A 23,639-nucleotide genomic window follows, 5' to 3' on the forward strand; every position below is an offset into this window, starting at 1 on the left:
AGCTCTCAATCTAGTTATTATCTTCTTCATCCTACTCTTGCTACACAGGGAACGCGCCTAACAGCCAGGCGAGACCCTATTAATGTCTCCTCTGGAAACGGAGGCCAGCCGAAGCAGACTGATTTCGGAGAGTTCTGCCTCTGCCCTCGGTGGCTGGGGGCCCAGCGGGCAATGAACCACAACTGCCAGAGAGAACCGAAGCTGCACAGGTATACAAAAGGCAAATGATGCAAGGCCGCGGGAGCTGCGCATGCGTGCGATTGGCTGGCCTGTCAATTACGGGGGAGGGGCGGGGCGAGGACTGCGAGAAGGTAGTGGGGCCAAGATGGCGGCGCGGGCGCGGGCGCGGGCGGGGGGCAGCGGGCGCCGGGGGGCGGTGGGACGCTGACCCCGCCCCCTGCTGCTGCCAGTCTGCGCCGGGCGTCGGCAGCGGCGGAGCCCGCAACATGGCGGCCGCGGTACTCCCCTTCAGGCCCGAGCGAGAGGCCGAGCCGGCCAAGGAGGCGCGCGTCGTGGGTTCCGAGCTCGTGGACACGTACACGGTGTGCTGGGGGCGAGGCGGGGAGCGCGGGCATAGCGCCTGGAACCCGGAGTTCCAGGCCGGAGGGTGTGGGGGGGGGGACGGGCTCTGAAGAGGGGTCTGGATCGCACATCCGCTGAGTGGGTAGAAGGTTGTGAGATAGGGACGAGGGAGCCCTAGAAATGGGGTATTCGGAGGAAGGGGCTGGGTCGCATAGGTCCTAGAGGAGGTTCTAGGGCGGGGCGCGGGGAGGGGTGGGGGAGGATGCGCGACCAGAAAAGGAGGCTTGTGTCGGGGGTAAAAGAGGACCTGGGGAGGAGGGGGTGATGAGATGGAGTCCCTCCGGATCCTCCAGGCAAGGAGGGACCTTGATTGAGAGTCTGGGAGGAAGGGGACTCGGAAGGTGTCGTCTCTGATAAATAGAAGCCAGAGACAAGGATCCTCAGGTGGTGAAGGAGAGGCGGCGGATTTTCATCTCCATCCCCATCGCACCACCACCACCCACACGCCAGACGCAGTCCAGATCAGTCCATCCAAGTACATGAGGAATTTGTTAAAAATGGTCCTCAGGGGTCTGGTGGGAAAGGGATGGACCCTAGCCGTGGGGAAAAGAGAAGTTACCTCAGGGCTGAAGTACAGGACCTGCCGAGGGACAGCGAGCTTCTAACTCACGTAGGATACAAGGGAGACCCGACGGAAAAGGAAGGGAATTAGAGGGTGATGGTGCTGAAGCCCTTTTGGGTCTGGATAGAGATGGATGCTAGGCCTGTGAGCATGGTAGGCAGGCTGCCAGGTGGAAACTTGTTCTGTGGTGGGGGCGCGTTGAGCATCTCCCCGGCTCCTGGTCCTTTGTTCCCAGGGGGATGGACAGAGGTAAGGGCCTTAGCCCTGCCTTGGCCTCACCCTATTGGCTCCCACCCTAATACCGGATCCTGAGGGCCATTCCTCTAGTTCTTTCTTCCTCCTGCAAGGAAGGGACACTGTCACAGTGAAATTTTGGCCAGTGACTCCTCCTCCTCCTGGAGCAACAGGCTGGCTCTGGAGAAACAGCTGCTTCTGGGCGAAGAATCAGGCTAGTTGACTATTGCCGCTCATCTTTCCCTACTTCAGACAGAGGTGAGGAAGCTAGGACCATGGGGCCTGATCTAGTTGAGGGATGAGGTCACTCACTTATGACTAGCTACAATCAGTAGAGGCTCTTCCTACTCAGGGCTTTGTCAGGGAGCAAGCTGACAGGTTGACATTTGTCCCTGGCAGTGCTGCATTGGATGTTATTTATGTACCTGTCTTTTGTTAGGTGCCAGGCCTGTACAAATCCTTTTACACTCCGCTTTACTTGATTCTTAATTAAACCAGGTTTTAAAATGGAGGATTTGAGGCCCAGAGAGAAGTTAGGCTTACATAAGTGACACATAAGCCACACCCAGGAAATGGGATAACCAGGTTTTGAACCCAGGTTTTCATAACCACCAAAACTCTATTGGCCTTCTGTTACCGCTGATGGAAGCATTGCTGCCCCTGGGAGCATGGTGGTGCCCTGACTCCTGGTTTAGCTGCACAAGTCCAAAGCACAGCCTGTGGAAGAGACTGCCTGGAGACCGGCTTCTAGGATGGAGTGAGACTACCGGGAACATGGATTGTAGAGGCACTGGGCCCGCCAAACTGGGCCCCGCTCCGCCTCCCTTAGAAAAGGCAGCCTTGCCCACAACTCAATTTGGGATTTGGATTCCGTGGAGACTGGAGTTGAAAATCCAAGGAGGTCTGTTGGGCTTGTCACCTTTTCCATTCCTTCCTGACAGTGAAAGCCCCAGCTTTGCTCCAGCCCTCACAGGGTGGCAGAGGAGGCTGAGGAAGGCAGGCACACATTGGGTGTGGAAGGATGCCTGACTCTAGCTTTTTGAGGAGTGCGGTCTTAATGCCTTGAGGCTATTGTGTGGCAGAGTTCCCTTGCCACAAGGAATCATTTTTCCCTTTAGGTTTATATCATACAGGTTACCGATGGCAACCATGAGTGGACGATCAAGCACCGTTACAGTGACTTTCATGACCTGCACGAAAAGGTAATCGTAAGCACCCGGAACCTGCACCTCAGGGATTAGGGGTTTGGGGACCAAGCCTCCATTGTGCCATACAGTAATTCTAGGGCAAAACTGCCTCCATTATTTGCTACATTTTAATAAATTTATTTATGGCTGGGGGTAATGATGCATGCCTTTAATCTCAGCACTTGGGGAGGCAAAGGCAGATGGATCTCTGTGAGCTTGAGGCCAACCTGGTCTACAGAGTCAATTCTAGGGCAACCAGGGCTATACAGAGAAATCCTGACTTTTAAAAGGCCATTTGTACAATTGAGGTGTAATATGAATAAATTAATAAAATATATTAAAAATAAAAAATAAAAGACCATTTGTGTGTGTGTGCATGTGTGTGTGTGTTCATTTTAGGTGGGAGGAGGATACACACACACACACACACACACACACACACACACACACACACACGCCATAACCCATGTATAGAGGTCAAAGGTCAGTTTGTGAGAGCTGGCTCTCTTTCCACTACATAGGCCCCAGAGATTGAACTCAGGTCATCAGACTCGGTGGCAAGCTCCTTTACTAGATGGGCCATCTTATGGGCGCTGTAGTTTACATCAATAAACCAGTTTCTCACTGGTCCTATGAGTTCTATCCTAGTATAAGACAGTCAATGGGTATTATACTTAATTTTTGTTGTTGTTGTTGGTTTTTTGTTTTGTTTTGTTTTGTTTTGTTTTGTTTTGAGACAGGGTTTCTCTGTGTTAGCCTTGGCTGTCCTGGACTCGCTTTCTAGACCAGCCTGGCCTCAAACTCACAGCGATCCACCTGCCTCTGCCTCCTGAGTGCTGGAGTGAAAGGCGTGTACCCGGCTAAATTTTTATTTTCAAATTGCCATACACCTTGGATATAAGACAGTCTCCTGAGGAGGGTATAGATTTGAAGTTGTCCTATGACATACATTTTTATTCTCTAATAATAGATTGAGATTATATTTTTCCTTTGTTTTTAAAAAGAGCTGCTTTTCCACAGGACATTTTCAGTGAGAGTGTCTTAAAGATGCAACACTAACTCCTTTGATTTTTGAACTTCAGGGGCCATAAGCACTACTTTTCTGAACACCCCCAAAGACTACAGATGAGATTTCTCACTGGGGTTGTATTAGTATTTCCAGGACTACTTGGATTTGGAGAGGCCAGGTCCCAGGTGCATGGGTCAGAGCACGAATCCTGGTCCTGCTACGAAGAGTGGCTGTGGAGCTATGACAGTTGCCCGAGCGCGTCACACATCCGTATGAAACCTCTTGGTCTATGGTTGATGTGCTTGTGTTTTCTTACAGCTTGTTGCAGAGAGAAAAATTGACAAGACTCTACTTCCCCCCAAAAAGATCATCGGGAAGAACTCGAGGAGCCTGGTGGAGAAGAGGGAGAAGGACCTGGAGGCGTACCTCCAGACTCTCCTCGCTGCCTTCCCTCACGTGGCTCCCAGAGTTTTGGCCCATTTCCTGCATTTTCACTTTTATGTAAGTTCCTTCGTTGCCTGTGAGCCCACGGCCTCCAAAGCGCAAGCCATGCAGCTCAGCTTTGAGGAGACTGGGTCGTCACCCTGAGGTCAGACGATGGAAGATTAGGGCCAGATAGTGCGGAATCACACTTGTGTTAAAATTAGAGTGGCCACGTGTTTTCTTCTACTACAGGACATTTTTCCCCCCTCCGTTTATTTATTCACTTCACATCCTTTTGGCAACCCTCCCCATCCCCTCTCAGTGCCCCTCCCTCTCCTCCTCAGAGAAAGGGGAGGTCCCCCATGAATACCAGTCTCTACAGGACTAAGCACATCCTCTCCTACTGAGGCCAGACCAGGCAGCCCAGTTAGGGGAACAGGATCCAAAGGCAAGAAGCAGAGTCAAAGAGGGACCCCACTCCAAGGACACTTTATTTTGCAAAAATAACCCAGGGCTTTTAAGGTAGATTTTTTTTACTCCAAATAGGTGAGGATAGATTAGAAACAGGGAATACCTAGCACAGCCTCCCTGCTGCCATGCCGCCTCAGACTCGTACCGGCAAAGGAGCCAGCCGTTCTTTTCTGCTTTTAAGATTATTTTACTTATACTGCTGCAGATTTGTATGGGGTGTGAACATGTCAGGGTAAATACCAGAAGAGGATGTTGGGTCCCCTAGAATTTGAGTGAGAGGTGGTTGTGAAGCCACCTGAAGAGCTGGATCTGGGTCCTCTGCAAGTGCAGTATGCACTCTTGACTGCTGAGCTGCCTCTTCAGCCAGAATTACTCATTCTTAGTCAAAGCGTTGCCACCATGGGGCTCCCGATACACATCCCCACTGCCAGGGTATTGAAGCTGGGGGCACACAGCTCCCTTCTATGGGAGCAGCTCCAGTCTCCCTTCTGGGTAGAGAATGATGCGCCACTGGTGACAGAATAAATCCTGAACAGAGGGGTCATCAGTGAATGACTGTCCAGAGCTATAGATCAAGACCATGTCTCCAAGGCTAACACAAGAGAGACCTTGTCTCGGAAAAAAAAAAAGACCATGTCTCAAAAATTATGAGAAGTAAAAATTAATTAAGTTGTCACACCTTAGGAAGGGTAGTTTAGCAGTGTGAAGCAAAACTATCAAAAGCCACTAGCAGTTTGTTTCCGAGAGTTTATGCTTAGGGAAGATACATGAGCAAAGGTGTCATTTTAAGACCTGGAGCAAGATACTGAAGACAATGAAAAAAAAAAAAAGTCAAGCCACGCCAGGTATGATGACACATACCTGCAGCTCCAGCACTTTTCAGACTGTAGTTCAAAGCCAACCTGGGTTACACATCAAGACGTGTCTTGAAAATCCGAACGAGGTTGGGCGTGGTGGCATACTTTTATTCCAGCAAGTAGAAGCAGGCAAATCTCTGAGTTTGAGACTTGCCAGGGCCACATAACGAGAATCCTGTCTCCAGTCAAACAAACGGAACAACAAAAGGTGGTCAGCCATGCCGCTGGAAATTATACTGTTGGTATAGCTGTGGACCTACTGTCGTGGGGAAAATATGTAAGAACAAGCGCTAGCTGTGCAGGTGCACAGCTTTGATCCCAGCACTTGGGAGGCAGAGGCAGCTGAATCTTTGTGAGTTCAAGGTCAGTGTGGTCCTGAAAGCAAGCTCCAAGCCAGCCAAGGCTACATAATGAGACTCTGTCTCAACCCTCTGCCCTCCAAAAAAACTACAACCACAAAACCACAAAAGAACATGTCATAAAACAGTACATAGACTAGGGTTCTGGTTTGGAGCAGGTTTTTTGTTTTTTTTTTGGTTTTTGTTTGTTTGTTTGTTTTTGTTTTTTACTTTCGAAACAGGGTTTCTCTGTGTAGCCTTGGCTATCCTGGACTTTGTAGACCAGGCTGGCCTCGAACTCACAGCTATCCGCCTGCCTCTGCCTCCCAAGTGCTGGGATTAAAGGCATGCACCACCACGTCCAGCTTCTGATAACATCTAATACTTAATTATTTTCCCCTTAATTGATAAAGATGGCCTTGCCTTATAGGAAATAACTTCTTTAAAATAAATCTTTCTTGAAATTGCAGAGTAAGACTCCTGAACCTTTTTTTGAATGCTAACTAGACCCTGGAGATTTGGAATTTGGTGATGTGGCTAGTCTGCCACTAAGATGAATGGACCATATACAGTTAGAATGTGGCTGTATACTAAGATGAATGGACCATATACAGTTAGAATGTGTCTGTATACTAGCTCCTGTTGTAAATCTTTTTTTATATTTCCTTGTGGAGGAAAGAAAATCTCACTTCTTAGGTGAGTCTGTCAAACTTCACAAAACTTCCATTCTTCACTGAAGAATGAAACCTGATAAACATCTCTTTGAAAGTATAATTTGTTGCTTAAGATTGTGTTTTTGAAAAAGATTTTCCCACTGCCTCAGGTTTGCCCAATTCTGGCCCAAGAAAGGCCTGGAATGCTCTTTTTAATCAGGCTTTCCTGAGATGGTTTGGGGCCAGCCTGACTCTGTGATTCTGGTTTGAAGCCTGGCCTCTGAACATATTTCACAATATTGATATCAAACATATATATAGGTTGTACAGATATGAGGATTTTAAAAGTAATTAACCTGTCATTAGATTAATACCGGCATTTCTCAGTCACAGCGGCACTGTTGTCATTCTGGGCTGTGAGTGCTGACCCGTATGCTGTTGAGAAGTTTCCCTGCCTCTATCCACTTGATGCCAGAAGCATTTCCTTCCCAGTTCCTTCAGTATTCTGGTCCTTTGAGGAGGCAGTGCCCATCTTCAGGGTAGTGGGGACAGAGTCATCCGTTTTCAAATCACTAGGTTAGCTCCTCATTTAAATTTAAATTTAAACCAACACAATGTAGTGGCACTGTCAGCTGTTCCTGTAGGTCGGGCCTCTCTGGGGAGGGAGTCCTTGTCTCGCCCAGTGTCTTCCTCAGAGTTGTTCCAGATGTGCTCTTGTGTGCCGCCGACACGGCATGAGGTGGATGGACCCAGAGAACACTGTGTGCCTGTGGTGTGGACTGTTCACATTTTATTTTGTTGAGTTAAGATAGGCTCTCACTATATATACATACTTGCCATAAGATTTGCTTGTAACTCAGGGTAGCCTTGAGCTTGCAGTGATCCTCCTGCCTGTCCTCCTGAGACCTCAGTTATAGTACATGCTGACACACGGGCTTTCTGCTTGTTGCTCTTGTTTTCTTTTTGTTTAGGGAGACTAACTTTTAGATTGAGATATCACCCACACACTATACAATTCACTCTAAGTATACGATTCAGTAGTTTTTAGTAGATTCACAGAGTTGTTGTTGTTGTTGTTGTTTTTTAAGATTTATTTATTATTATGTATACAGTGTTCTGTCTGCATGTACACCTGCAGGCCAGAAGAGGGCATCAGATCTCATTATAGATGTTGTGAGCCACCATGTGGTTGCTGGGACTTGAACTCAGGACCTCTGGAAAAGCAGGTAGTACTCTTAATCACTGAGCCATCTCTCCAGCCCCAGATTCACAGAGTTGTAAAATGGACACTACTGTCTTAATTCCAGAACACTTCATCATCACCCACAGCACAACCTGCATCTAGGAGCAGTAACTGTGCCTTCCTCTCCCCAGCCCTTTCGTCACTGCTTGCTTTCTGCCTCTATGAGTTTGCCTGTTCTCAGTGTTTCAAATAAGTGGGGTGTATAGCATGTAACAACTTAATAATTTATTTCATGTTGTAGCCCTAATCTTTTAGTCCTTTTATGACTAACATATTCTCTCAGAACCCCCTTTTTAATCTGTGATTTTTTAATTCCGTGGTTTCTGTTGCCAAATGGCAGCCATGGTTTGAAAATGTTAAATGGGAAACTCCTGAAGTAAACAGTTCATGTGTTTTAAAGTATGTACCATCCTGAGTGGTGTGGGGAGATCTTCCACAGCATTCAGTTCTGTGTCCCGTGCTTCTACACTATACAACATCATTACTACACCGTTAATCACTTGTTAGATCAAGTGTTACAGTGTAACGTGCTGTCCAGGTAACTGTGATGTTATGTGAGGGTGGCCCAGAGCCCCTGAGTCAGGAGGCTGGTGGTTCAGATACGCCAGGATATAGCCTTGAGTACTTCCTGGAAGTGGAAGGTAAAAGTAGAAGATATTTGGAGAGACTGCATTCCATAATGTTTGTTATAACATTGTTTTAATAATTTCATTCTAAATTACTAATGTTTGGCTTTGCCTTAAATTAGACTTGTGTGTGTTTATAGAAAAGAACATAGTATGTAAACTATATAGTTTTGAGCATCTATGGTATAGTTTTAGAGCATGCCCTCCATAGCTAAGGAAGGCCTGTCATACCATATGTGTTTATCCATTCACCACGCCTTTATCTAAGATGATGGATATATTGCAAGGCCCTCAGTAAACAGCTAACAGCAAGGCTAACGTAAGCCCCACCTATGGTCTTTTCTACATAGGCATGTACAGAGCCATTATTTTTGAATCCTAAGTACTTATCATATATTCTAACCAACCATAGCTTTTAAAAAAAGATTTATTTATTTAATGTATATGAGTGCTCTGTGCTCTGTTCGTACACCTGCATGCCAGAAGAGGGGATTAGATCACATTATAGATGGTTGTGAGCCACCATGTAATTGTCAGGAATTGAACTCGGGACCTCTGGAAGAGCAGACGGTGCTCTTGACCACTGGGCATCTCTCCAGCCCCCACAACCATAGCTTTTACAGTTAGAATTATTACAGCGAAACTAGCAGGGATGAGTTTCCTGGATTGAAGATTTATTTTACTGCAGATATTAACAACTAATTTATTTTCTTATCAGAGTAGAAACTTTTCATCTTTTCTCTTCTGGAGCCACTTTAAGACTTGTTTTTGGCATATCTGAGTTTCTGCACTGCTGCTCCTGCATGTTCAGACTGCTTCAAAGCAAGTAAGAGTTATTTAAACACAAGCGTCTCAGCACTGCGGTGGCCAAGATGGCTGCTGATGCCTCGCAGACTACGGAGTGATGAGTGTATCGTGTAGATGTGCTGGGCAAGGGCTGACTCATGTTCTAGGAGGAACAGAGTGGGACAGCTAGAGATCTCGTGGTGCTCAGAATGGTGTGCAACTTAAAACTTATGAACTGTCAGGCTTGGTGGTGCACACCTTTAATCCCAGCACCCAGGGAGGCAGCAGCCGGTGGATCTCTGAGTTTGAGGCCAGCCTGGTCTACAAAGCGAGTCCAGGACAGCCGGGGCTACACAGAGAAACCCTGTCTCACAAAACAAAACAAACTAATAAAAAAAAAAATAATAAAGCTTAAGAATTTTTTTCTGGCCAGGCGGTGGTGGCACTCGCCTTTAATCCCAGCACTCGGGAGGCAGAGGCAGGTGGATTACTATGACTTTGAGGCCAGCCTGGTCTACAGATGAGTCCAGGACAGCAGTCAAGGGTACACAGAGAAGCTCTGTCTTGAAAAACCAAAAATAAATAAATAGAATAAAAATAAATAAATAAGAATACTTTTTTCTGGTATTTTCCTTTTAATAATTTTGGACTATAATTGACCATGAATGATCACAGAAAATAAAATTGGATAAAGGGAATTGGGGAGACTACAGCATAAGGGTCTATGTAAATGTGTTTTATCCCTATTGGGTATATACCCAGAAGAGGAAAGTGAGTTATATATTAACCCTTGACTTTTTGAGGAACCACCAGCTGATTTTCCAAAGTTGCTTCCCTTTTGCGTTTTTAGTCACTATGTGCAGGTTCCAGTTTCCCCACATCCTTACTTGCACTCATACTTGTCTTTGTTTTAGCCTAGACATCCTACTAGCTGTGAAGTGGTCTCATTGTGGTTGTGGCTTGCTGTTGTGCTGTGACTAATGATGTTGAGGTTTCGTTTTGTTTTGTTTTTGTTTTTGTTTTTTAGCTTATTTGCCATCTGTATCTTTGGAGAAATGGATTTAAATCCCTTATTCTTGCAACATTAGGTTTTCTTTTTGCTGAGTTGTAAGAGTTCTTTATCTATTCTGGATTCTAGACCCTTATCAGAAGTGTCACATGCAAATAACTAAATAACTCCTCATGTTCCATGAAGGTTTTTGTTTTGGTTTGGGTTTTTTGTTTTTGTTTTTGTTTTTGTTTTTGTTTTTTTACCCTTTGTTCTTTTTTCTTCTCTATTTTTTTTTTGGGGAGGGAGCAACTGCAGATCAACTTTGGGACTTTTTTACCTTCTAAACATTGGTTGCCATTGAGCTGTACCCACAGCCTTTCACTTTATTTTACTGTTACTGGTTTTTTTTCCTTAGGACATGGTCTCTATATAGCCCAGGCCAGCCTAGAACTATGTAGACCAGGCTGGCCTCAAACTCTCCACCCTCCTACCTCAGCCTCCTCAGTGCTGGGATTATAGGTGTGTATCACTACACCTGGCTTCCTTAACTTGATAGTGTCCTTTAAATTTTTTTTTTTTAAATTTTATGTTTAGGGGTGTTTTGCCTACATGTATGTCTGTACACAATATCTGTACAATGTCTGTGAGGTCAGAAGATAAGTCAGATTCCCTAGAACGTCAGTTATAAACAGTGGTTAGCTATGTGGGTGCTGGGGGATTGAACCCCAGTCCTTTGCAAGAACAGCAGGGTTTTGTGTGTTTTTTTTCCTTTTGGTATTTATTTTGTTTTGGTATTTTGGTTCTTTGAGACAGGGTTTCTCCTTGGAGCCTTGACTGTCCTGAACTCGCTTTATAGACCAGGCTGGCCTTGAACTCACAGAGATCCACCTGCTTCTACTGAGTGCTGGAATCATAGGCATGCGCCACCACACCTGGCTGCAGCAAGTTTTCTTAACCACTGAGCCTTTGATAGTATCCTTTGACAAACACATGTGAGAAAGTTCATTTTTTAAAAAAATGTTTTGGTCACTTGCTTTTTGGGTACCATATCTGAGAAACCATTGCTTAATCAGTGTCACAAAAATTTATAATTTTATTTTCTCTTGCAGATTGTGTCTCTACATTTAGGGCTTTGATCAGTTTTGAGTTCATTTGTATGTATGGTATGAAGTAGGGATCCAGCTTGATTCTTTTATAGTGTGGATTTTAATGACTAGGGAGAAAACCTCATTGCTCTCCCCAGCTCTAAAAGGGGGCATCCAGGGGATGGGGTAACCTTTGTTTTCCACTCCTCTGGATAGCTGCACTCTTAGCTTCCTAGACTCACAGCGATAGATCCCATCCCAGAACCTCTAGAGAAGTTTCCAGACTTAGTAGAATGCAGTCCCATGGCTATCAGGACTTAACTATTCTGGGGTAGGACCCTTGACTGCGGACTTGGAAATAGGCAGAGCCAAGTGGATCTTTAAGACCCCATTTCAAGTTCATTCCAAGTCAGTTAACTTTTCTGTGCCCTGGTCTGTTTTGTGAGCGGTAAAGTGATAATCTGGGCCCTGTTTGCAGCCTGCCTGAGATTGCACAGTGAGTGTCTGAAGCTTAGAGGAGGCATGAGTCAGGGTTTACCACATGTCATCATACTGGCCTGTACTGGTAAGGAAAGACACTCAGGTCTCTTCAAGGTAATGTTTAAATCATTTCTTTATATTAAAGCCACTTACTTGCCTGTAACAAAAAATATTTTAAGTTGAAATGGAACTGTTAACTATGTTAGTGCTGGCTTTTGATCCATTTTATTCTCATAATTTGTTTTAGTTGCAAAGGACTAGGCTGTGAGTGGTAACAAGTCTGTTGGTGTGTTTGCTTTTCAACTTAATAGTCTCGGACCTCTTTTAAAGTTTATATGTGAAGCCAGGCAGTGGTGGTGCACGTTTTAATCCCAGTTCTTAGGAGGCAGAGGCAGGCAGATCTCTGTGAGTTCAGGCCAGCCTGATTTACAAAGTAAGTCAGGGACAACCAGGAGGACACAGAAACCCTGTCTGGAAAAACCAAAATAAATAAAGCAAGTAAGTAAGTTTGTATGTGAATCCCTCAGTTCAGTAGGAGTCTTTGCTTAAAGTGGAATCACATATAATATGCCTGACTTCCACTAGCACAAAATAAAACTAGGCAGAGCCCCTCAACCCTTAACATGTGTATCCCAGTCACACTGGGTGATGCCCTTGGTGGCATGTAGTTAATGCCTGGTTAGTGCCCGCTGACAGGCAAAGTGCTTTAGCATGAGCCAAGCAGAAGTGTCAGGGACTGGCCGGGGGTCTTTAATTGAGCATCAGCATATGTATTTGGGGGTACACTTGCAGCTAATCTCTGCTGTGACTGGGCAGGCTTAAAATATAAATAGCCTAACCGGCTCATTTGGTGTTTATGTAAAGGCCAAAGATGAGGTGGCTAAGGTAGACCCATTCTCAGTTTGCTTATCTAGAATGGGAAAAGCTCTAGTTCCATCCCAGCGCAACAGATACTTAAAAGAGAGAGTGAGAGAGCTTTTTTCTAAGAGCGCACACTGACACACAATCCTTGTGGGCAGTGGCATGGCTGATTAAGTCAGTAACGCATGTTATTCTGTAGTTTGCACTTGAGGCCTGTGTATCCCCACAGGTGACCTACCCGGGAAGCAGTAGCTGGGCGCAGCATCCAGAGGGAAGCCTGACTCACTTTGGCCAGAGGAGAGGAGTGTTCTAGGTTTGCAGGCTGAGGGATTTCTGTGTTCCTCTGGTTCAGGTTCTCTGCTAAGGTGAAGGTCAGTGTGAGGAAGCCAGATGGGAAGGGCAACAGTGTGTTTTTCCTGTGCCCAGAACCGGGAGAGACTGTTACAGTTTGCTTTTGAGATTCTCATGTCTTCTGGAAACAGCCCCGCCTCCCTAGCAGGGTGCCCATCTAGCAGGATTCTTCTTGTTTGTCAGAGTCAACACCAGTTACCTGTAGAAATGTCCATGGAAGGTGAGGGCTGCACTGGTGGTAGGTGAGGGCTGCACTGGTGATAGGTGAGGGCTGCACTGGTGACAGCGCAGGAAGCCTTTTTTCTCGACTCCACCAGCAGGTTACATGGCCTATACAGTGCCTGGGAGGCCTAGGGAGTTGGGATAAGTGGAGACTGATGGGAAAGAAAGGCATCATTCTCAGAAGCGCATGGGAGACTTGTTAGCGGTCATTCCAAGCTTTCCCCTGACTGAGTTCAGAGCCTCACAGTTGCCAGGGCTTTAAGAGGTTGTGAGAGACTGAAGCTGAGCTTCACAGAACCCATAGCCTCTGCTAACCTTCACGTTTTGACTGTCCCCTCAACTCTTTCACACAGGGCTGTGATGGCTTTTTGTACACTGAGGGATGAGCTGGGAGGGGGACAATTTTTACCTTATTATAAACTGAATTTCAAGCAAGCTATAGGAACATACCTTTTAAAGATCTCGAAGCGTCAAGAAAAAAGCCAGGAAAATATTCTTACATTCTTGGAGTGGAAGAAGAGATCCTCACAGCCACGAAGGAAAAGAATTATAGATTAAACATAAAAATGAAAAACCTCACTGTGTTAAGAAAACAACCTTAGCCGGGCGGTGGTGGCACACGCCTTTAATCCCAGCACTCAGGAGGCAGAGGCAGGTGGATCACTGTGAGTTGAAGCCAGCCTGGTCTACACAGGGAGTCTAGGACAGCCAAGGCTACACAGAGAACCCCTGTCTCAAAAACAAAAAGAAAACCTTGAAGCCAGGACAGAAGTGTACATAGGCTGCAGGAGGACTTGCTGCATCTAAACAAAGGTTAAAATTGCTGTCACGTGCTGAGTGAAGGACTCCCATGTGTCGCAGCTACTTGGGAGGATGAGGCAAAAGGATTCTGAATTTGAAGCCAACCAGGTAGCTTAGTGAGATTCTATCTCAAAACAAAACAAGGCTGATTGCTGTAGTGCAGTGGTAGAGGCCCCAGATTCACTTCCCAGTCAGTATTTGATGGGCGTAGCTATGATTTGTAAAGGAGAGACAAACAACTAACGAGAAAAACAGGAAAAGGACACTCTGTCCCCTACAGCTAGGTGCTTTTTAAGTTCTATAAATACATAAATTGTATGTCCTAGTGACAGCAGTGTTCCAGTGAGTTTCAAGTGGTTATTTGCAGCCTCCATCAGAGCTCATTTACAAAATGACCTGTGAACAGCCAACATTTAAGTTCTTACTTGTGGGAGGCGAGGCTAAAGGTTTTGGCAGGGGTCTGTAAACCACATGATTGTTTTGTTTTTTAGATTTGTAGAAGTTTATGTGTATGAGTGTTTTGTTAGCATGTATATACAAATACCATGCATGTGCCTGGTGTCTGACAGGGTTAGAAGAGGCATCCGACTCCCTGAAACTGAAGTTACCATGTGAGGCTAACCCTGTGTTCTCTGGGAAAGTAACAAGTACCATTAGCACTGGGCATCTCTTTGGGCCCCCATGATTGTTCTGAGTGCAAAAGCTACCTTTTTTTTTTTTTTTTTACCAAGAGGAGCAAGATCCAGTGCTGGAATGTAGTTTGACTGTTTATAGCCATTTAAAATTGGAGTGTCCCTAAAGCTCTCCACCTGGCCTTGCTTGTCTGTGTGACATGGTGCAAGGTAACAGCTTCCTTTTGTAGAATGGTGGAAGAAGTCAGCGAGCCAGAACCCACGGAGTGCTCAGGCATTGTCTGCTATGAGTTACAGCCCAGCATGTTAGCTGTTACTATGAGAGAAGGCTGGTTCTTGCCATGCCTCCTTAAGGCATTGTATCCTTTGAAAAACCCTTGCCACATATTTCTAGTGACCCAGGGGCATTGTGGTACTGCTGTGAATCTGGAAGGGATGTGTACAGGGAAAAGACATGTCTACTCTTTGAAAAAAACATTTGACCTGAGAGAAGGTGCAAATTCCTTTCTCCAGGGTCAGTTTAAGGAGCTGCTTGCTCCCCAGCCAAACCTTGGCATAAGTCAAACTTTGCTGGCTCCTGGGCGGCAGAACACTTGGCCACTTCCTCTACAGACTTGGTATTGCTTTTGAGGAGACTATGCAGATGTATCTGGGAATACTTAGTTCCCTTTCTAAGTTCCTTGCTTCACCCTAGGCTTCCTCTCTCCTTTAATTTGCTCACCATCGAGAAGCTGTTGACCGTCTACTTGCTGCCTGCAGGCCATGTGTGGTCTAGGATAGGTACGGATGCAGCCCAGCACAAAACAGTGAACTTAGAGCATCATGAGATGTCTCATGTGATTGTATTATTACGACTTGATTGTGCAGTTCTCAAATGTGACATTGTCTTACTACTGTGTCAGAAGATTGGACACTCTTGGAGCAGAGTGAGTAGCCAGCAGGGAGTGTGCAATGGACTTCTAACTGCACGGTTTGTTCTCTCCACAGGAAATAAATGGCATCACTGCAGCACTGGCTGAAGAACTTTTTGAGAAAGGTACATAGTCATCGGCCCTTGAAATGCTAGGGCCATTTGCCTAGTCTAGTCAGTAGGTATAGGCCCAAGATAGTACCAAACTTATGTGTCAGGCCCCTGTCCCTGGTCCCCAACCAAGTCTTCCCACCTACTTAGCCTGCAGGTAAGAATCTAGAGTCCTTTATCCTACAGATTCTTTATTACCATGATTTCATCTTATTGTGATTGGGTGGCGTGGGCACGTGTGTCACAGCACACATACAGCGGTCAGAGGACAACTTAGTAAAGCCATTTCTCTCCTTCTGCCTTTATGTAGGTTCTGGGGATCAAACACAGGTAGATGGGCGTGTGTAAAGTGAGTGTGTGGGCCTCCCCTAAGACTCAGGATCTAGTCCCAAGCCACATAGGGTGGTGAAAGGCAGCTGGCATGCTGTCATCTTGCACCCGATTTGTCCTTGCTTGGAGGTGTTGAATTCACAAATAGAAGTCAATCTTGGGCCATGGTCCTGCCAGAGGACATTTTAACAATAGCTGACATGTAATCAGCAGCCCCTGCCAACAGTCTTACTTAAATTTAGCATCTTACTGTCTTTCCTGAGGTACAGGTAAGGACACTAGTGGTCAGAGGTCCAGAAACTTGATAGAAAAGGCAATTTAAGAACTAAACACTGGCCAGATGCAGTGGCCAGCACTCAGGAGGCAGAGGCGGGTGAATCATTGTGAGTTCGAGGCCAGCCTGGTCTACAAAGTGAGCCCAGGACAGCCAAGGCTACACAGAGAAACCCTGTCTTAAAAAAAAGAAGGGGGCAGGGAGAACTAAGCACTAATATCTTAATTGATCGTAGCCTTTACATATTAGAGCGTAGATACATATGTATATACAGAAACATATACATATCAGTATAGTTGTGAAACCCAGAGTATTGTCTCTCTCAGCCGTATCTTGGCTCAGTGCCTTAGATCTTTACTCAGCTGCCCTCTTCATGAGAGCCCCCCAGTTCCGTAGCATACCCCTCCTTCCTCATCGTATGCCCAAGGTTGCCCTGTGTCCGGTGTGAGCACCCAGGGCTGATCCTATGCCTTAAGACTGAAGCTTTGCAGGGTGGGTGCATGTCATCGGCGCTTGCTGCTTAGAGTACCTGGCTGGACACTCACCTCACGCTCGGCTTTGCCTGTTACAGGAGAACAACTACTAGGAGCCGGGGAGGTCTTTGCCATCAGGCCTTTGCAGCTCTATGCTGTCACGGAGCAGTTGCAGCAGGGCAAGCCTACTTGTGCCAGCGGTGATGCCAAGACTGACCTTGGCCACATCCTAGACTTCACCTGTCGCCTTAAGTACCTTAAGGTAAAGATGTGGCACCTCTGCTATGGAGAGTCGCTCAGTTGCTCTCTGGCCCACAGCTTGCTGGGCTCTCAGTGGATGAAAGCTGCCTGGTGTTCTTGATACTGTGCTTCTGTCTGTGAGCACCAGGGGGCGTCAGGGCCCACAGTCTCAATATGGTTGAGTGGTCTAAGCTTTGGGTTTGACAGCCACTGCTACATTGACCCAGACTTGCAGACCGGAACGGTTGCAACATCATCCCTAATTTAAACTTATCTTTGGCCTCAGGTTTCTGGCACAGAAGGACCTTTTGGGACCAGCAATATTCAGGAGCAGCTCCTGCCCTTTGATCTTTCAATATTCAAGTCTCTTCGTCAAGTGGAGGTAAGGTCCGCCACTGCTGGTGAGCAGGCAGGGCTGAGCCCTACACAGCAGCATCCGGCACCGACTGTCTGTGTGTAGGATGCTTGTGATAGCAGTGCTAAGGCACCGTGGCTTCCATATTTGCAGTAGGTTGGCAAGTAAATCAAGCCCCTCTAAAGACAGAAAGGGGGCCTTTCTGTCCTTAGCTGGTGCAGCTCTCCGTCCCTGTTGTAGGCCACAGGAAGCAGCGCACTAGAGCCTAGTTCCCTCTGGCCTCTCTTGGAGTCAGTGACATGTATTTTTCCGGGGGAAGTCATGGGCATCATCCCAAACTCCAGACAGGCAGTCCAAGTCTTCGCCTTCCTAGTCAAAGGACCTTGAAGGCTCTCTGCCCTCCAGGGCTCCCACACCTAACAAGGAGTGCCTTATATTACTGCCGACTGATTTCTGCTTCTTAGCACTAGTTTTATTGTTAGTTTTTAAAAGAAAGGGAGTCAATAATGGACAATAAAAGCTGTTTTAAGTCATGTGGTTTTTGAGCTTGGCTTTTGTGTCCAGCTGTGTACCCTGTGCCCGTGTATTCTTTTTTTTTTTTTAATTATTATTATTATGTATACAGTGCTCTGCTTGCATGCACACCTGCAGGTCAGAAGAGGGCATCAGATCACATTATAGATGTTGTGAGCCACCATGTAGTTGCTGGGAATTGAACTCAGAACCTCTGGAGGAGCAGTCAGTGCCCTTAACTGCTGAGCCATCTCTCCAGCCCTGCCCATGTATTCTTGATCAAGTCTCCCTGGCTGCTCTGTGAAGTGTAGATGCTTTTCTTCTCAGTTTACAATTGAGAAAACTGAAGCTTAGGAAGACAAGGATGTTCGGCCAGGATATTGGATTTGAACTCCAGAGACCTGTTCCCATTGACCTGGTGTTGCCTAAGGACAGTGGGGCAGTTTGGAAAGCTGAAGAGATACTCCATACACTATGGGGAAACGTCCCCTTGTTCTCCAGCACTGATTCCAATGTCCCACCTTTTCTGTTTACTTGCGAGCCCCAGGTCTCCCTAAACCAAGAAAGTGCAATCTGTGGCTCATAATGAGCTTGAGGCTCCAAGTTTTTGAGACAGGGTCTCACTGTGTGGCTCTGGCTATCCTAGAACTCACTATGTAGATGAGACTGGCCTTGAACTCAGAGATCTGCCTGCCTCTGCCTCCTGAGTGTCAAGATTAAAAGTGTATACCACTACACCCTGGTTAAATGCCTAAAAGATTTAATCAGCACTGAGTAGCACTGGGGAATTTTTTTAATTAATTAGTTAATTAATTTGCTTTTGTTTCTTGAGACAGGGTTTCTCTGTGTAGCCCTGGGTATCCTGGAACTTTGTCTGTAGACCAGGCTGAACTCAGAGATCCACCTGATTTTGCCTCCTGAACGCAGGCTGAAAAAGGCCAGGTTGTTGTTGTTGTTGTTGTTTGTTTGTTTGTTTGGTTTGGTTTTTTGAGACGTCCTGGACTCACTTTGTGGATCAGGCTGGCCTCGAACTCACAGAGATCCACCTGCCTCTGCTTCCTAAGTGCTGGGATTAAAGGCGTGCGCCACCAAGCCCCCAGCTCTAGGCCAAGTTTTGAGTCACCTCTTACGAAATGACTTGGGCTTGCCTGTGGTGTGAACACCTAATTCCTGGGGCTTCTGGAGGGTCAAGATGCCATTTCTGAGGCACAGCTGCCCTTTGTTCCAGATAAGTCATTGTGACGCTAAGCATATCCGAGGGCTGGTCACCTCCAAGCCAACTTTGGCCACATTGAGTGTCAGATTCTCAGCAACTTCCATGAAGGTAAGCTCTGCCTTTGTATTTCTGCCTGGGGCCTGGACCTGTGGGGTACACGCAGCCTTCTTTAGTGGTAGTGACAGAGCTTCCTCTTAGCCTACAATCCCTAGTTTAGCACTTACTTGTATCCATCTCGTCCTCCATGGCCTTGAAGAGGAGGGTGAAGGATAGAAAGGCAGGGCCCTATGTGAATATGAGTAAGAGACAGCCCAGCTGGTAGCATACGACGTCTCTTTTACCACTGTGTGGATATCATTGTAATAACATTAAAATCCTCCCTTAGCAAAGCGTGGTGGCGCACACCTTTAATCCCAGCACTTGGGAGGCAGGGGCAGGTGGATTGCTGTGAGTTCGAGGCCAGCCTGGTCTACAAAGTGAGTCCAGGACAGCCAAGGCTAGCACAGAGAGACCCTGTCTCGGAAAAAAAAAAAAAAGATTTGGGTTTCTTGAAAATTCTTTCTCCCAAGGTTACTGGCTGAAAGGCAGCTTGGCTAAAGGAGCCCAGGGGGACCCCATATAAGATCTCTTGTAGGCACAGAAGTCAAGCCAAGGAGAACTGCCTCCTTCTCCTTTGATGATTGTGCTCTGTGCTGCTGCTCTAATCTCAGTGACAATTCTTCCCCTTTGAAACAGTAGTTAAGGTATTTGCTGTCCACAGTGGAGACCACTCAGGAAGCATGGTTGCCCGGCAACACCATGAGTTCAGACCTGCAGCCTCTGATGGTTAAGCCAGAGGCCTGTGGGGGCTTGACTACATTTGTTCCTGAAGTCACAAGGCCAGAACACACGCAAGCTGCTGTTATGCTAAGCCTTAAAGTTATTTCACAATCGCCTGAAGGCACATTAACCGAAGCTCCTTTTAGTGCAAGCTCATTTCCACATACTAAATATGCTCCAGCTCTTCCTTAAAATTTGCAAGGATAGCACGTTCTACTTAGTGTTGCGTGAGGGCCCAAGTGTGGTGCTCAACAGATGTTCCTATGCAGGAAGTCCTTGTTCCTGAAGCCTCAGAATTTGATGAGTGGGAGCCTGAAGGCCCAGCCCTGGAAGGCCCTGTGACTGCTGTCATTCCTACATGGCAAACACTGACCACTCTAGACCTGAGCCACAACAGCATCCCTGAGATCGACGAATCTGTGGTATGTTCATAGGCATTCAGACCTCCTAGACCTAGGAACAGCTATTATATTTAACTTTTCTGAAGGAAAAAAAAAATCAGTACTCTAAACATTGTTTTTAATTTCTAAGTTAAATTTTCAAAAGGTGTGTCAATACATACAATCAAGTGAAACATATGAACTGTTTGTGTATTTAGTAGAACTAAACCATGGTGAGTGATAATATTCACTCCTAAGGAATAACAGAACCCATTCCCTAGACTATAAGTGTGTTAGGGTGATATCCCAAAGGCCTTAAGAGTGTGACTCTTAGCGAGGTGGCGCTAGCCACAGCGGCGCACACCTTTAATCCCAGCACTCAGGAGGCAGAGGCAGAAGGATCTCTTTGATTGAGGCTAGCCTGGTCTACAGAGCGAGTTGCAGGATAGCCAGAGCTGTCTTTGGAAGAAAAAAAAAAAAGTATGATTCTTTTTGTGCTCTGTGGTGGTGGTAGACAGGGTTAAAAAAGAATAGGCTCAGGGCTGGAGAGATGGCTCGGAGGTTAAGAGCACTGACTGTTCTTCCAGAGGTCCTGAGTTCAATTCCCAGCAACCACATGGTGGCTCACAACCATCTGTAATATGATCTAATGTCCTCTTCTGGCCTGCAGGTATACATGCAGATCGAACACTGTATTCATAATAAGTAAAATAAATCTTAAAAAAAAAGAACAGGCTCAAAAAGAAAAGAAAAAAGAACAGGCTCCCTTATTTCTCTGGGACATTACCATTTGTATTACTTAAGCCAAATGGTGAGTTCCTTTGGATTTCTGCTGAGTGGGCAATGGGAGGTGTCAGTGGTCCTGCGAAGACAGCCAGCTGGCCCTGTATGTTTAGCCAGCAGGTACGTGGACTGTGTTTGGTTCAGCTTCCCTGAGTAATGCTGAAAATTCTTTTCTTTCATAGAAACTGATCCCAAAGATTGAGTACCTGGACCTGAGTCACAATGGAGTACAAGTTGTGGACAACCTACAGGTAATGTATGCCTGCAAGCTGTTTAGGGACGTGCTCTCCTGATGGGTCCAGAGGCTGAAGAAGCACTGCACTCCATGGGGTGGTTAGCATTGGGGCTGTTGCCTTGCTTTTGGGCTTCCAGGGATGCGCTCTGATTGTTGCTCTAGTTCCCAAATGCTAGAAAAGCTGAGTACATACAAACCAAGCGATAGTGATAGACAGGCTGACTTCCCGTGCTCACCCCGACCTGTCTGCAGGGGACACCACTAGGTTATAGCATGTGAAAGAGGGAAGAAGGGCTTGCAAAGCTGCCTCACAGAACTGGTCAGCTTGGCCTGAAAGGGCCCAGTGATGTCTCTGGAGGACTGACCTTGGCTGCCACCCTGTTTCTCCTTCTCATGCAGCATCTCTACAACCTCGTGCACCTCGACCTGTCCTACAACAAGCTCTCCTCCCTGGAAGGCGTGCACACTAAATTGGGCAATGTCAAAACCCTAAACCTGGCAGGCAACTTCCTGGAGAGTCTGAGCGGCCTGCACAAACTCTACTCTCTGGTTAATCTGGACCTCAGAGACAACAGGATCGAGCAGGTGAGCCCCAGCCCTGAGGGCCTCTGGGAATCTGAGATTGCTGGACCTTGGTGTTTATTATTTTAAAGAAAAGAAACCCGATAGGATTCTGTTCACTTAAAATCAGCCATCAAGTGTATAGTCTGTTGCTGAGGTGTTAGAAGAAGGGGCCAAATAGCACTGGTGTCTTACAGTTGGAGGAGGTCAAGAGCATAGGCAGCCTGCCGTGTCTGGAGCATGTGGCCTTGCTGAACAACCCTCTGAGCATCATCCCTGACTATCGGACCAAGGTGCTCTCCCAATTCGGAGAACGAGCCTCTGAGGTAAGACCCGTAACCAGCAGCAGAGCCCAGCAAGACTCAGGGTAAACGCAGTCTGTTGGCACAGGTAGAGCAAGGTAGCAGTGTCCACCTACCCTAGTCTGCTTCAGCGGGATACCTGCATTTCAGGCCTACAAGTCCATGCGCCCTGTGAGAAGACTGCCTGCAGCTCCCACCTTTCTCCCATCAGTTGCTGATTCCCTGGCAGGCTTTATGTGTGCCAGAACTTCAGGCCAGAATGGCTTCAGGAACACATCAGCACAAAGGGAGTGTCTTCAGCCCTCAAACTACATGGAAAGCCTGGAGGTGGTACACACACATTTAATCTTAGCACTTGGGAGGCAGAGACAGACGAATATTTGTGAATTCAAGGCCAACCTGGCCTACAGAGTGTGTTCCAAGACAGCCAGGTCTATATAGAGAAACCCTGTCTCAAAACGCAACAGCAACAATAACAAATATAACCATTGAATATTTAGGCAAAGGGCCTGGAATAAGATGCCTAATATATATATAAGGCATATATTGGATGAATATATATGCCTTATATATATATACGATTTTTATTTAATGTACATAAAATGCCTGAAATTGCCAGTCTCTTGGACAGCTAGTAATCCTGGTGTTTGACTATAAGCCTTGAAAGTTTCCCTTACTAGGTCAGACCAGTCCTGTGTGTGCTGCCTCCCAGCCATGACTGCACATGGGCCACCATGCTAACTCAGCAGGTCCTTACCCGGGTGTATTCCTTTCCCTCAGCCTCCAGCAGCCTTTATCCCCATTTCCGTTCTCTCACCAGTACTTAGGACATATTTTCTTCAGATCCCAGGTCAGAAGACATCTGAGTGTCTGTTTGTACCTACCTATCTCCAGCCCTTCTCTGCCCCAAGTGTCACTGTCCACATTTTCAAAAGATGGTATCTCTTGCTGGAGATGATTGCTTGTGTCTGTAATTCTAGAACTCAGGATATGAGGCAAGATGGTTGCCATGAGTTCACGGCCTGGGTGACAGAGCGAGACCCTAACTTAAAAAAAAAAAAAAGAAAAGAAAAGAAAACAGACAAAAAAGGTGCCTTTCCTTTTTTGACTCCCGTGTTGGAAATCCTTCACGACTGCATGACGCCTGCAGCTGTCTGGTGCTTTAGACCATCCTTTCTGCCTTCAGGCCAGCCCACAGCTCTCCCTGCATACCTACAATAGGATGCCTGCCTTCTTCCTGCATTGTATCTTCACTAGTCCCTTGTCCAGAAGGTTCTCTTGTTCTTTGACAATCTGTCTGCCTGAGTTCTGCCTATGAGTAGGAGCACAGTACATTCACTCCCTTCTTAGTCCCCAAGAGGCTGCCTTAGTGGAAAGGGGCTTCTGAAGATGAATGAAGCCGTGCAGGATGTTCATGGGTCCTCTAAGGTGGTAAGGAGCCTCCCTTAGCCCCCAGTGTCCTCTTGGGCCTGTAGGGTACTCAAACCCAGTCTTCAGCAGGGTCCCACCATTTTGCTGGTCTCCGAGCTGTAAGCTACTTCCTTGACTTTATAGATCTGTCTAGATGATGCTGCAACCACAGAGAAGGAGCTGGACACTGTGGAAGTGCTGAAGGCCATTCAGAAAGCCAAGGATGTCAAGTCCAAACTGAGCAACACAGAAAGGAAGGTAAGCAGTTTAGAGTAGGGGGTTCCAGCCAAGGATGGAGCTTTTCCTGGGGAAACTGAGCCATGGAATTCCTCA

The 23,639-nt window shown here is 46.6% G+C and overlaps 1 protein-coding gene across 2 annotated transcripts in view; it reads left to right on the forward strand.

Annotated features, from left to right (window-relative positions):
• Nucleotides 1-300: 300 nt before the first annotated feature.
• The window catches only part of NISCH (nischarin), a 37,600-nt gene continuing 14,261 nt past the window's right edge, over nt 301-23,639 (forward strand). For both annotated transcript variants that reach the window (XM_084794329.1, XM_084794330.1), the window contains exons 1-12: nt 301-542; nt 2,497-2,580; nt 3,893-4,075; nt 15,382-15,430; nt 16,591-16,754; nt 17,019-17,114; nt 18,829-18,924; nt 19,905-20,057; nt 20,981-21,049; nt 21,433-21,618; nt 21,792-21,920; nt 23,451-23,564. In XM_084794329.1, the coding sequence (XP_084650455.1) occupies nt 447-542; nt 2,497-2,580; nt 3,893-4,075; nt 15,382-15,430; nt 16,591-16,754; nt 17,019-17,114; nt 18,829-18,924; nt 19,905-20,057; nt 20,981-21,049; nt 21,433-21,618; nt 21,792-21,920; nt 23,451-23,564 (1,419 nt within the window). In that variant the 5' untranslated portion in view covers nt 301-446. The remainder of the gene's footprint in view (nt 543-2,496; nt 2,581-3,892; nt 4,076-15,381; nt 15,431-16,590; nt 16,755-17,018; nt 17,115-18,828; nt 18,925-19,904; nt 20,058-20,980; nt 21,050-21,432; nt 21,619-21,791; nt 21,921-23,450; nt 23,565-23,639) is intronic.

The sequence above is a fragment of the Acomys minous genome (assembly GCF_964271855.1).
Source record: "Acomys minous genome assembly, chromosome: 9".
In the NCBI taxonomy this organism is placed as follows: Eukaryota; Metazoa; Chordata; class Mammalia; order Rodentia; family Muridae; genus Acomys; species Acomys minous.